Source organism: Scatophagus argus, chromosome 9 (assembly GCF_020382885.2).
Source record: "Scatophagus argus isolate fScaArg1 chromosome 9, fScaArg1.pri, whole genome shotgun sequence".
Classification (NCBI taxonomy): Eukaryota; Metazoa; Chordata; class Actinopteri; family Scatophagidae; genus Scatophagus; species Scatophagus argus.
The window spans coordinates 13,404,954-13,417,663 of NC_058501.1; the positions used below are offsets into that span (position 1 = coordinate 13,404,954).

A 12,710-nucleotide genomic window follows, 5' to 3' on the forward strand; every position below is an offset into this window, starting at 1 on the left:
TCCTCTGAGGAAAAGTGTGCAAATCTTTAGTGCTGGACGTGTGTCAGGAATGGAAGATTGGGATCATATGCCACCCATATCAACAAGTGCTTTGATCTCACTTGATTTAGGTATGACTATATGGAAACATAAATCCATGCAGTCTATGTCCGCAGATATGTGGCAAATGTGTACAAGATTTGATTTTTAAAAAGTGTCAGCTTTTGCAATTATTGGACATTATAGTAAACTTATAGCAGCAGTGATAAGGAGAGAAAATTTGGCATTTTTTTATTGGGATGTCAATGGATGAAGAACTGAAGAACTCGCAAGAATTCACTCAGACCTGCGGGAGAAGCGAGACTGCTAAAGTCTTTTAATTTTAAATTCATATTTGCCTCATTTTTAAATATGATTCGAGTCTTATGTGTTCAATAAGACAGTTTGCTGTTCGATTTCCCCGCCCTTATGTGAATTTTTAAGAAAAAATGCAAAGATTTTTTGGCCTTATTGAAAAAATCATATTGGAGTCATGATGATTACAATTAGAATTATGTTTTGTTTGCTTTTGTTACGCTGGTGCAATGATGTGAAATTGCAGTGTTAGTCCGTTATTATTTTTTTCTCCATGGCTCTTGTCTTTGCATCAGGAGCCTTTCTTGATAGCTCCTCGGACGCTCCCTCCCCCTCGCCTCACGTAATTCATCTTCTTGGCCAATCCTGTCCCTCCCCAAAAAGTTTACGCCATGCAGCCTATAAGAACTGCCTAAGTTTCTCAAGTATCGGAAAAGAGTTGTCCTCCCAGGAACCCATCTATGGATACTTCAGTGCCTTCAAAGCCAGACAGACCTACAGGTGGATTAATTCTGTGACTTCATGAGTTGAGGGAGATAATTTTTGGACACTTTCTGGCCGCCATCTACCCGAGTGGAGATGTCTGAGGAAAATATGGGGGAAGAGTCGGGCAGCTCCCCTGAATCTCCTGTGGACAGTCTGAGCCACAGCGAGGGGGAGCTGGACAGACAGCCGAAGAGATGTGGGAGGAAAAGGAGACCGAGCAGGAAAAACGGGGAGGACTCAGATAGCCCGACCCCTGGGAAAAGAGGGAAGAAGTCCAGCAGCAGCAGCCCCCAGTCTTTCGAGGAGCTCCAGTCGCAGCGGGTCATGGCCAACGTCCGGGAGCGACAGAGGACCCAGTCCCTCAACGAGGCGTTCGCGGCTTTGCGGAAAATTATCCCCACTTTGCCCTCGGACAAACTCAGCAAAATACAGACCCTAAAACTCGCAGCCAGATACATCGACTTCCTCTGCCAGGTGCTGCAGAGCGACGAGCTGGACTCCAAAATGGCAAGTTGTAGTTATGTGGCTCATGAGAGGCTGAGCTACGCCTTCTCTGTATGGAGGATGGAGGGCGCTTGGTCCATGTCAACATCTCACTAGCATCTCGAGAAATTATGCCCTTAATGGTACGCTTGACTTTCAACTAAAAATGCATGATCGAGTCCTTAAACCACTGTGGAGGGGACCCCACTAGAAAATGTTTTGTTTTTGTTTTTTGGGGGTGGTTTTTCCCCTTAATGGCTTTACTGTGGGTCTAATTCAACCTGAAACAGCGCTGTTTTATGTAATCCTCTGCACACTTTAGTGCTAATTAATGCCTTGTCTAACCCACAGGTGACTGCTGATTCTACTTAATCACATTCTGACGGGACAAATCTGGAGTCCAATGCTGGATACATGGGATCACTCTATTTAAACCAAAGACGACAGAAGCTCTGGGGGGGTTAATCATTTCTGCAGAGGCCATGTTAGCTCCAAACCCCCCAGTTCCCAGTTCTGGTGTGTTTTCGTGTTGTTGACGACGAATGTTGAAAATATCATGTGTCTTTTTTTGTTTTGTTTGTTTGTTTGTTTTTTGATATATTTTTTTTTTTTTTGAAACAAAAGAAATGTTTAATGCATGCCTTTGGACTTATTTCTGTGGAGGTCAAAGTGCATTATTGAAGCAGTTGTCTCGGTGGTTTGGTGTGAGACTGTCAACTGGTGGTGTAGCTCACATTGGACGCTGACTGTGTGGATCTAACCTGTGCAAAACAAAACGAAAAAAATATTTTCAGAATACATTTATTTATTTATTGGTGAAACGTGTTACATTGAGAAACAGATCCTGTGTCTGAAGTACAAATACATTCCTATTTTTTATTATCTTTTTTTGTAAATGTTTGTACATTTTTTTTTATTTTTTTTTTGCATTAAAGAAAACGACGATGAAAGTGTTTGTCTTTACTTTGTGTTCTTTTGTTTGTCAGTGACATGGAGATTTAAATGCAATAAAATTCGGTGGATAATATACATTTTATATAAAACGAACGCAAGCATCACGTGGACTATCATTCATATCAGATTTAATGGCAAAAGTTTCCACCTATCGCCAGTCACTCGGGAAAACAGATGGAGTTATTGTTGGCTCGAGTAAAAGCGTTGGAAAAACATGCAGCTATTTTTTTAATATATTGTTACACATCCAAAAACAATTCAGGGCTTAGAGATTTTTCACGTCATTTCTAACTAAAACTATTTAAAGAAAAGGGGGCCAGTGTTAACACATCATTTAAAGGTGAGAAAAAGTTTTATTGATATTTAAAAAAAAAAAAAAATCTGTTTGAAAAAAAAAAAAAGTCAGCTTGGATAAACTAAGTTCAAACTCCATTTTAATTGAAATTTCAAAAGCCTCCTGCAGTCTCCACGTTTCACTCTTGTTTACAGTTGGATCACAAACTGGACCTGAGATTACACTGGGGTCCTGTGAACCTGCTGCTGGGCCCAGGCTGCAGTCTTTCCTCTTTCTTCTGCTGCACGTAAACAACAGTGCAGTGCAGGGTAACTTTAACTAACTTAAACCTGCTCTGTTTATTGTTTTAATTCTGTTGGTGCTTGACAAAATCAAACACAAGCAGGACTATTTAACCTACTGCACTGACACAAATCACTTGTGATCCCCAGTTAGCGCAACGTAACAACAAATAAGACTTGCTGCGTTTTTTCTTTTCCGCAGCCATGAAGAAGAACCAAGATTATCTTCACTAAATAAATCTTTGGTACTGTTTAAACTGTTTATCGTGCTGTGATTGATGTCAGTGATCTGGGAAAGTGTTTTTCACTGTCCAAATCAAAGTGTGTGCCCGTTTGAAGGTGTGTAATTGGCTTGCGAGGCACGTATGGAATTCCCAGATGTCTATGAAATTTAAGGAGGCCGTGAAGGTAGGCAGTGGGTCTGTGCACAGAGGCTATTCTCTCTGGAAGTTTTTTTTTGTTTTGGAAGGAGGGGGGGGTCTCACACACGCACACACCAATCTGGATCGATAAACAGCTCTTCTTGAAACATTTACAGTCGAGGCTCTTCACTTAATAACAGATAAATAAACTGAGGCCTGCGATAAACACAAGCCTTGACCCATTCGTGACACCCCCCCAAAAAAAGGAAAAAGCTCAGGATTTTATTTTTTTAATAAATAAAACCACCAGTTCAACTCAATGCAACGAGCTTAAATAGGTTTCCTCTCTCCCTTCTTTCAGGAGAGAGGAGCTGGCAATTGACACGATGCAGAGGCACAGAATGAAACCTATTTAGAACAGATGTTAGTATTTTTAAAAAAGTCACGTGAAATGAGCAGATGTTCAGACTGTGCTGCGGCTCGCCGCGCAGCGCATTGCTGTGCAGGGAGACGGAGCTCGGAGGAGCTTTGCCTTCACGCAGACACCGAGAGCGAGTCCGCAGTGCCCGCGTCCACACATCATCCAGTAGGTTTGATTAAAACGGATTTGTATCAAGAATAAAAAAAAAAAAAAAAAGAAAGAAAGAAAAAGAGGCCACCTGCTGGGATTTTATACGGACCGGAGTGACCGCGCTCAGACAAAGGTAGGCTGAGAGAGAGAGAGAGAGAAAAGGTAGACAATCCGCAATGTTTCTGATGGTGTGAGATGTGGACTTGCTGATTATATGGCTGCAAGATGATACGTGAAGATCGGGATGTGTGTGTGTGTGTGTGTGTGTGTGTGTGTGTTTTTAAAAAGCTTCCAACACTAACGGGCCTTCTGCCGTCGAAGTTTCAGACTACTTGAAGAACTCTGTGTGTGTGTGTGTGTGTGTGTGATCGGGGGGAGGGAGGAGGCTAAAGGAGGGGAGTAACTCAGGAACTGACGAGAATTAATCATCCAGCTATTGGGAGAAAAGAGAAACGCATGACAAGCATGAGCCCCTGACTAACGCTGAGGAAGGACAAAAATTACAGACAAAAAACATGTTAAACACACAGCTTCAGAGTCCTTCAATAATAATAATCCTAATTTTGAATAATAATAATAACAAAAATACCAAAAATCATAATACCAATGCAGTTTAATTAATTAATTGTATTAGGCTGAGGTCATGGCCCCGAGGCTCACAAAATACAATTATTGTCTTGAATTTTTCCTTATATTTTCTTGACTAAATACCGCAGTTAATTTATCTGCAGCTGACATCACGTCAGACAGGTTAGTCAAAAAATTTATTACAATAACGGATTGTGTGGGTGTTTTTTTTTTTTGTTTGTTTGTTTGTTTTTTTTGAATAACTTATACGCTTTGTCCTGTAATTGCGGCTGAAAAGTTACTGTTGGATTTATTTGGATTTATAAAACCGTTGCATCATTATTTTTATTTATTTGGTGAAACTCGTTCAAAGAACATGATTTATTAATTAATTAATTTATGTAATAGCCCCTTAGAATAATTTTAATTTCTGTTTAAGACAAATTTGATTTACGTTGTTGCCTTAAAAGAAGTTTATTTCTGAGCTCAGCAGGAAACAGCAGGTGCAGACTCCACTGGCAGCTCCACAATTTTAAGTGAAACTCCAGATTTTTCATTTTGAGTCTCAGTGAGAAATGAAAAGTCTTCTAGTTGGTAATCAAACTTTTTCAGACCCACACACACACACTCACACACACACGCACACACACACGCACACACACACACACACAGAGAGAGAGAGAGTTTCATCCACACCTTAAACAATGTCTCAGAACGTGAATATTAAACCCAGCAGTGGTTGGGCTGCACGGAGATAAGATCAGAGCACAGGACTGCACTTGAGGCAGGAAAACAGAGGAGAGGCTAAACAGAAACAGCAGTGCATTCCTCCTGCATCTGCACTCTGCTGATTATTGAATACATTAACATCTTCAACGCAGCTCTTTGTTGAGAGGGCATTTTATTTAATGCACATGTGATAATTCAGATCAGTTGTTGTCTCCAAAAAAAAAAAAAAAAAAAAAAAAGACTTGAAAGCTGAAAGCAGCCATATTGTGTGCAACTTTGATTTGAAGTGGATCCACACGTGTGCAAGATGATTTTTCATTTTATGTATGATGAATTTAAACAAAAGTGTCTGAAAGGTGGAAAATCTGAATATTTAGTGCAACACACAAACTTTGTTTTTGGAGTGCGATTGGCTTTGTAACACACTCAGTTCTGTAACGTGGCTGAGAAAAAAGTCACAGCCATCAAAATTGCTGAAAGAAATGAATTTAAAGAAATATTTGAATGGAAAAATATTTTGTATATTAATATAAAAATAGATTATAATCCATATTTTTTGTTCATCTCTAAGCAAATGGCAGCTTTAAGCACTTGTTGGGTCCTCTGACCTTCACTGTTGTAGCAAAATGATGTCAGACATCAAATCGAAGAATAAAACAAGAATAAAACATCACATTTCCACAGCCTTCTCATCTGTTCACCATAGGAGGAAGATGATAATGATGGCTTGAACAACTATCTTAACCTGTTTTGGTTTAAATATTTAAAACTGCAACAGACAAACAACCAAATGAAGACGTGTAGACGCAGACGTGTAGAGCTGGAACTCAAAGTGTGCTGCACGAACCAAGAGGGATCTGTTTTACTGTGAATTAAAATGAGGATTTAGCTGCAGATGTAAAGGTGTGCGCCAGGCTTAGGACGAACATCCTCTCTGAAATCAAAAACACACCACTGCGGACACTTTGTTTTCAGGCACAGGTGTGTTTCTGAGAGTTCATGGCACACAGTGCTTGAGACACGTTTTGTAGAAAATGCAACAGGACCAAATGTGTTGAATGCTTCAGAGCTGTTATTTCTGCAATGAAAAGAGGCTCATTTGGCAGTAAGGGTTGAACACATTTTGAGTTCAGAAGGTTTCACTGCTTTTTTTGTTTTTTAAATATTATCATCAGTTAAAGAAATCCTCAATTTATCTCTATGAAACTTCACAAGTTTACATTCTTGATGCTTCTAGTGAGTTGTCAGCTGATAACAAAGTGATCAAAATGACTGGGAATAAGCTGGAATCGTGTTCTCCACAGTGTTTTCCCCCAAATATAAAATATTTTCTCTATATAAATCAGTTTGATGCAAGACAGACCTGAATGTCAGGCGTAGAGAAGTGAAGATACTTCATGCCAAAGAACATTTCTGTGCAGGATCAGCAGCTTTTGAGTTTAAATAGTTCAGAAACCTGTGGTACCTTTACTTGATTTATGTCATACAAAATTAATGACTGAAAGTTATTGTTTGTTACTGTTACTGGGTAAAGTTCATACCTTCAGTCACACTCAAACTGCATTATCTTCTAGAAGTTAGAGAAACCTTGTTTTGATCACATTTTAGTACATTTAAGTGAGTTATTTATGTGATTGACAGTGAAAAGACCAAAAACTTCAGTAATGAATGTATTATCCCTTCTCTTGATAAGAAACATTAATTTACAAGAATTAAAATTTTTTATCCCAAGATCATTTAACAACAGAAGGCTTTTGTCTCAAAAAGCCTGTGAGGTTGATGATCTATGTCGAAATTACAACATTAAAACATTATTTCTTGAGATATTTGGACAAAAGTGGACACAACAGAAGGAGCTGTATGCCTTTGGCTGTCCGAGAAATTGTTAAATTGATGCCTGTTTAAATCTGGTTGAAGGCTTGTGGACACGCACCATGTTTAAGTTGGCAAATTACAGATTTCGGCTGAAAATGTGAAGCCGTGACGGGTCAGCATTTCATCACAGTGAAAGGCAGGTCAGGGAGAATGACGCCATGATTTAGGCAGCCGATGTGACTGTATCCAGCACCAAAAATGTCCTGTGATACACGGTCCTGCAGTCAAAACGTGTGCACCTTGTGTTTAACCTTTGTTGTGCGTGATGTGTGCCACCCAGGCTGCAGACAAGACACGGATCGGTGTGTTTTAGGGGAATACACAATGATGTCACAGACAGGAAAAGGCTGAAAAAGGCTTGGCACCTTTCTGAAGCTGGCCGGATCCCCATTGGCTCAGCAGAAACGCTGTAATAATAAACAGGCAATCAGAAGGCAGCGGGAGCATACACAAAGGCGTTGCAAAACTTTGCCGATAATAAAAGCAGATTTTTCACTCCAGGGGGATGATTATTTGTGTTCTTCAGTTGTCCATAAATAGAGGGCCTCTCACAGGAAGTATAAACATACAGATGAGGTGGAGGGCAGTCATAGTCCAACGCAGTGATTTCAAACATTCCTGTTTATGTTCAATCAAGATGGAGTATATATATACATATATATATATATATATATATATATATATATATATATATACATATATATATATATAACTGCAGCCCCAGTATGAGCATGGAATACAAAGGATTATTTTCTGAGGGAAGAGGGAAAAAGAATACCTCGCTGCTCACTGTAGAATGTAAACTGTTTGATGAGTGTTTCACTAATTTTGGAAAGTGAGCCACACATCTACAAAAGCTTATAAAGCACACACACCCGTGTGAACAACATCTTAGTTATCAAAAATCTATTCAAAGGAACCTTCCTCCTCCTCCTCCTCCTCCTCCTTGTCTTCCTGGGTGTGAATGGAGGCAGAGCACAATTTGTCCCTCATTGAGACTCTGAGTGAAACATGTGGTCCTTGTGTATTGCCTGGGGGTTAATGGGGCTCTAATGATGCAGCATCCCTGCTTCTGTCCCTGAGGGCACTTCACTCCCAGGGTATTAATCCCATTGCCTTCATTAACCTGCTGGCCCATCAGTCCCACCACCGCTGAATACCAGGACTCTGTCACTCTGATAATCAATGTGCTCTTAGCTTAGTTACAATGATCACCTTATTCCTTCAGAACCAGCTTTAACACTTTCTTCTTGTCCCATTTACTGAGTTCTTAGCAGGCAGCAGCTTTATGCGGGTGCAGGGAAAATGTAATTGTCCACCGAAGCAAAAACCTGTTCTCCTGCATGCTGTGGTGGTCAGTGAGATAGCAGGACAAAGAGGGACATACAGCAGACCAAGTCTTCACAGTTTGTAATGGGTGTAGCACATATTTGATAACACTTAAAAGTAACAAAATGGACCATTAAAGAACAAAATGACGGCAAGTCAAAAACGTCTTCAGTATTGCAACAATCAGTCCAGAGGAATGTGTGCATTTTAAAAACAATAATAACACAAATCAAAAATAGCAGCAACAAACTGATTTATGAGTGAAACCTACCACTTTGTTTAATCTACATGGGAAACTATGTGGATGGCCTGCTTAGGGATAATAAATAAGCAAATTAAATTTGCATTATGGACATCTGGCTGTGACATACATTGCATGGATATTTTATAAACTGAGAACTTTTCTGTTCAGCTGTTGCCAGTCGCTGAGCAGTAAACAGGATCATATTTGAAATGTGTTGTTTTAGGCAAGCTCTCACCTGGATTTAATATTCTATATAAGCTATGACTCATCATGTATTTCCTCACATCCCAGCAGGAGCGTCAGTGCAGGACGCTGACTCTTCACACGTGGCGTCAGGATCCTTCAGTCCACCGACTGAGGAGCCACGTGGTTAGAAGATCCAAACAGCGACATCAAGAACAGCAGTAACAATATGAAGTCGATTTGTTTTTGTTATACATATATGTATATATAAAATAAATTAAATAAGTTTTATGGTTGTTTAGTTGGTAAAAAAAAAATGTTTTTATGCTAATTATTTAAAAATATTTTGTCAGAATAAGATGTATTTCTCTGATAACATGAAACATGAAAACAAGCAAACGATGGTTTTCATATTAATGTGGATATGTTATTTTGAACAGGCACATTACTCAAAAAAAAAAACAACTAGAGATAAACTAGAGATATAATACACTGAGCTAGTAAATTAGTGTAAATGTGTATATCACAAAATTACACATATTTACAAGACTCATATTCAAACACATGAAATGCATTCATAAAATTAAAAATGTGCAAGATTTGCAACTCAGATTACAACCCTGAGTAGTTATTTGGAGTAAACCATAGTAACAGTGAAGTCTGTCTGAACCCCCGTTAAGAACCCATTGATAATCTCAGTGTAAAACAACGTAAACCTCATCTTATCTCCTCTATCTCCATGTCATCAGGGTGCTGGCTGGGTCCTGCACAACAGAGGGCTGGCTGTTTGTGACCTCAGTGTTAAATCAAGTTCAAAGAGGACCACTGGTGTTTGGCAGATAGTTTTACATAAAGGGCAGAGGGAGAACAGTGTGTTTGGTCAACCTCTGGCTCCCCCTTTGATTCGCAGCTCTCTGTGACCCCCTGGCAGAGCGACACTTCAGTCAGTCACTCTGGTCAGTCTGATAACATCTGGTCTGATAACTGACTCGACTTTCATTCTCTGTTCAGTTAACCAAGCTACTTTTATTACTTAGCGTTAGAAATAAGAAAGTCTTAGAAATTCAACATCCCACTCTGGTAAAAGACAGACATTAGACGAATACTTCAGGAAACAGTAACTGTCCTGAGGAACAACTCTACACTCAGTCCATTCTGTCACAAAGGCAGTTATTAATTTCCACTATGTCATTAGGACTTAAGGAAATTACTTCAAATGATCATAGACACACAAACACAGTATTTTTATTCTGCTCCAAGAGTTTGTTTAAAAGCTTCCTTTCTTCCTTGTAACATCACCGCTGCTTGATTCTCTAAAACCCTTTTGGAAGTGCATGTTGTGCATCGTTGGCGTATTTTTCTTTAGCTTTTATCCAAGGGATGTAAAAGAGGAAATAAAACTTAAATCGCTGATGCAATGAATCAAATCCTTGTTTATCATTTGACTGACCTACTTTGGTGCAGCTGATTGGCAGTGATTCATTTCCCCCCTTTTAAAGAATATATGAAGGAGATGTCAAAACCACAGCATCTTCTGTGTGAATGCAACAGCTTAGTCTGGGCCATGTTCTGCTGTTTTTATCCAAAAAGCAAAGAAATACATGTGGCACATTAACTTTGAACACAACTGGAAACCTATCAGGAAAAACAGAACTGTGTTTATTTTGCATTACAAGTGTATTATCACATTATAAGAATGAATAATGTATTGTGTTTAGGCTGATGTTTTTTTAGGACAAAACTCAGAGTAATAATAAAATAATTCTCTGAAGCGTGAGGACGGCTGATTATTTCACACTGAATGCACTTTCCTGTGCTTTTTTATGTTGAGTTTTAGGGGAAGTAGAATTTTAATGTTTTGAAATTAAAAAGTATATGGCATACTTCCACAGCAGGAACTTTCTGAAAGAACTAGGAACCTTTGGAGAAACTCAGGGCATCTCCACTGGAGGGTCTAAATTGAGTTACAGGGATATTGTTTTATGCCCAGAAAAGCCCGTACCGAGGGTGGGGTTGGGTAGGTGGGTGTTTGAGACTTTCAAAAAGTATGACAGCCTTGCGGGTGGGGCTTGCAGCTCTGAACATTTCTAGTTAGTTGAGTACTCACAGGATTTTATTTCAGCCTGCATTTTGAAAAATCTGGAAACCAGTTTGTTTTTTGCTCATTGTGCTTTGACACAACAACACGGAGTCACAAAAGAAAGCGTGCGACAGACTGATCAACAATGAAGTCCAGGCCATTTTTTATAGTCACAAAACAAACTGTAAAAGTGAAAAAACAAACAACAAGCTAACTTGTCCAATATGAGCTGATCTTTATAAAATGCAGACAACAACGGGCTGAAGACAACTTTTCGTAAATAGAAAAGTATTTCCTGGGACTAACAGATGGGTACTTTGGGTGGAAACACGGTTTCATGAAAAGCAAGAGAATCCAAAAAAGCAACATCCAACGTCACAGAGGTTCATTACTGTAACCTTGACCAAATGCTGCAGAAAGCTGGAGTTTCAACTGTCCTTGAGAACATATGTTTAAGTGAGTAATTCACGAAATGTTTCACAATAGAAATGCCTGTCAAAGTATCACATGTGCTCCAGTGAGTCACCTTTTCTCAAACACGAATGAGTTTGCCCTGTTGTGTTCATATTATGTGTTATTTTGGTTCATTCCCTGACCTTTAACACTTGCCCCAGAGAGATGCAAATGCCCAAAGAACATAATGGCTCCCTTCCTGTGTAAAAACTAGGCCGTAAAGGAAGATAATTAGGGTTGTCATGACAACAGGGTCCAGCAGGCTGACGGTGCCGTGTTCACTTCCAGAACTTCAAACGGTATCAAAGCTCCACCATGGCTGGTGTGCGAGCTCTGGTTTGAATTAGGGACCGACTTCCACAGTCGCTTTTCAAATTCAAGATCAATATGGAACACCCCTTCAAAAAAAAAAAAGAAAAAGAAAGAAAATGGAGAAAAAGGGCCCAGCTAGTCCACGTCCAGACAAACCTAGGGATCTGGATTTCATTAGAGACAATTGTCTTATCTGTTTCATCTCAACGTTGCCCCAAGGGTTGGCAGGCAAACCAGTGGGTTCTTTGCAGTTTGAGAAAGCCTGCAGCCAGCCAGAGCCCTGTGGATCAGGTCATTAAAACACTCCTGCCCCTGCTGCTAGTGATAAAATATTTTCATGCTTTTGTAAATAGATTTTCTTCTTTCAACCCCACAGGACACAAAAAACACAACTGTTCTTCTCTGGATACCCAAGCATAGGATGTCCTAAGTTATGAGTACAGTCAACCAAAACACTGTTAGTTTTGTTATCCAGTGAAGCTGCATGAGCGTGTCTGTGTACTGTTAATTTTCTCATTACAACCTGTGGCTGTACATCACCAATGTAGAGCCCAGTTCTTCACTGCCCGGGCTGGTTTGTAAAGGCCAGTGTTGCGGCATATGGCAAGGACACTTGTCAAAGCAGCATGTACACTATAGGCTCAATAGCGCTATTCTTCACTGCGAGATGGAAAAACTCTGCTCTAGAAATACGATCATGTCAAGCTGTCCAGTATGCACCCTTAAAAGATGAGTTTGGCATTTTGGGACTACGCTTAGTGGCTTTCTTGCAGAGAATTAAATGAGAAGATCGACACCACTCTCACATCCCTCCATTTGACAGAGCCAGGAGAAGATTAGCTTAGCTTAGCATAAGACTGTCCAAACATAACAAAATCCACCACAAAAGTCATCCCTGACTGAGAGGAATTTGTATGAATAACTTGCAACAGCAAAACTATTTTTCAAAAGAACATTACACCATGTTATTATTTTTGCAGGCATCTTTTTATCAGCATAATTAGGAAAAGTCACTCAAGTCACGCAAGTCGTAAAGATAAATACAGTTAGTTAAGGTTAGGGAATGATTGTGATCTGGATTTGATACTGAAGAAGTCATCAGTGGCTTGAAGCAAAAGACACTGTTTACTTTCAAATAAAAATTTAAAGAAGACTGCAATCTTTTTGAAGACT

General features: G+C 39.5%; 1 protein-coding gene across 1 annotated transcript; it reads left to right on the forward strand.

Moving 5' to 3' along the window:
• The first annotated feature begins 578 nt into the window (after positions 1 to 578).
• twist1b (twist family bHLH transcription factor 1b) lies at positions 579 to 2,242 on the forward strand. Its single transcript, XM_046399735.1, has 2 exons — positions 579 to 1,445; positions 1,654 to 2,242. Exon 1 carries the CDS (start codon positions 913 to 915, stop codon positions 1,417 to 1,419), a length of 507 nt encoding a protein of 168 aa, XP_046255691.1. The 5' UTR covers positions 579 to 912; the 3' UTR covers positions 1,420 to 1,445; positions 1,654 to 2,242.
• The last annotated feature ends 10,468 nt before the right edge of the window (positions 2,243 to 12,710 follow it).

Excerpts from the sequence above, each read along its gene's own strand:
- twist1b (XM_046399735.1), top strand. The coding sequence starts at position 913 with ATGTCTGAGGAAAATATGGGGGAAGAGTCGGGCAGCTCCCCTGAATCT.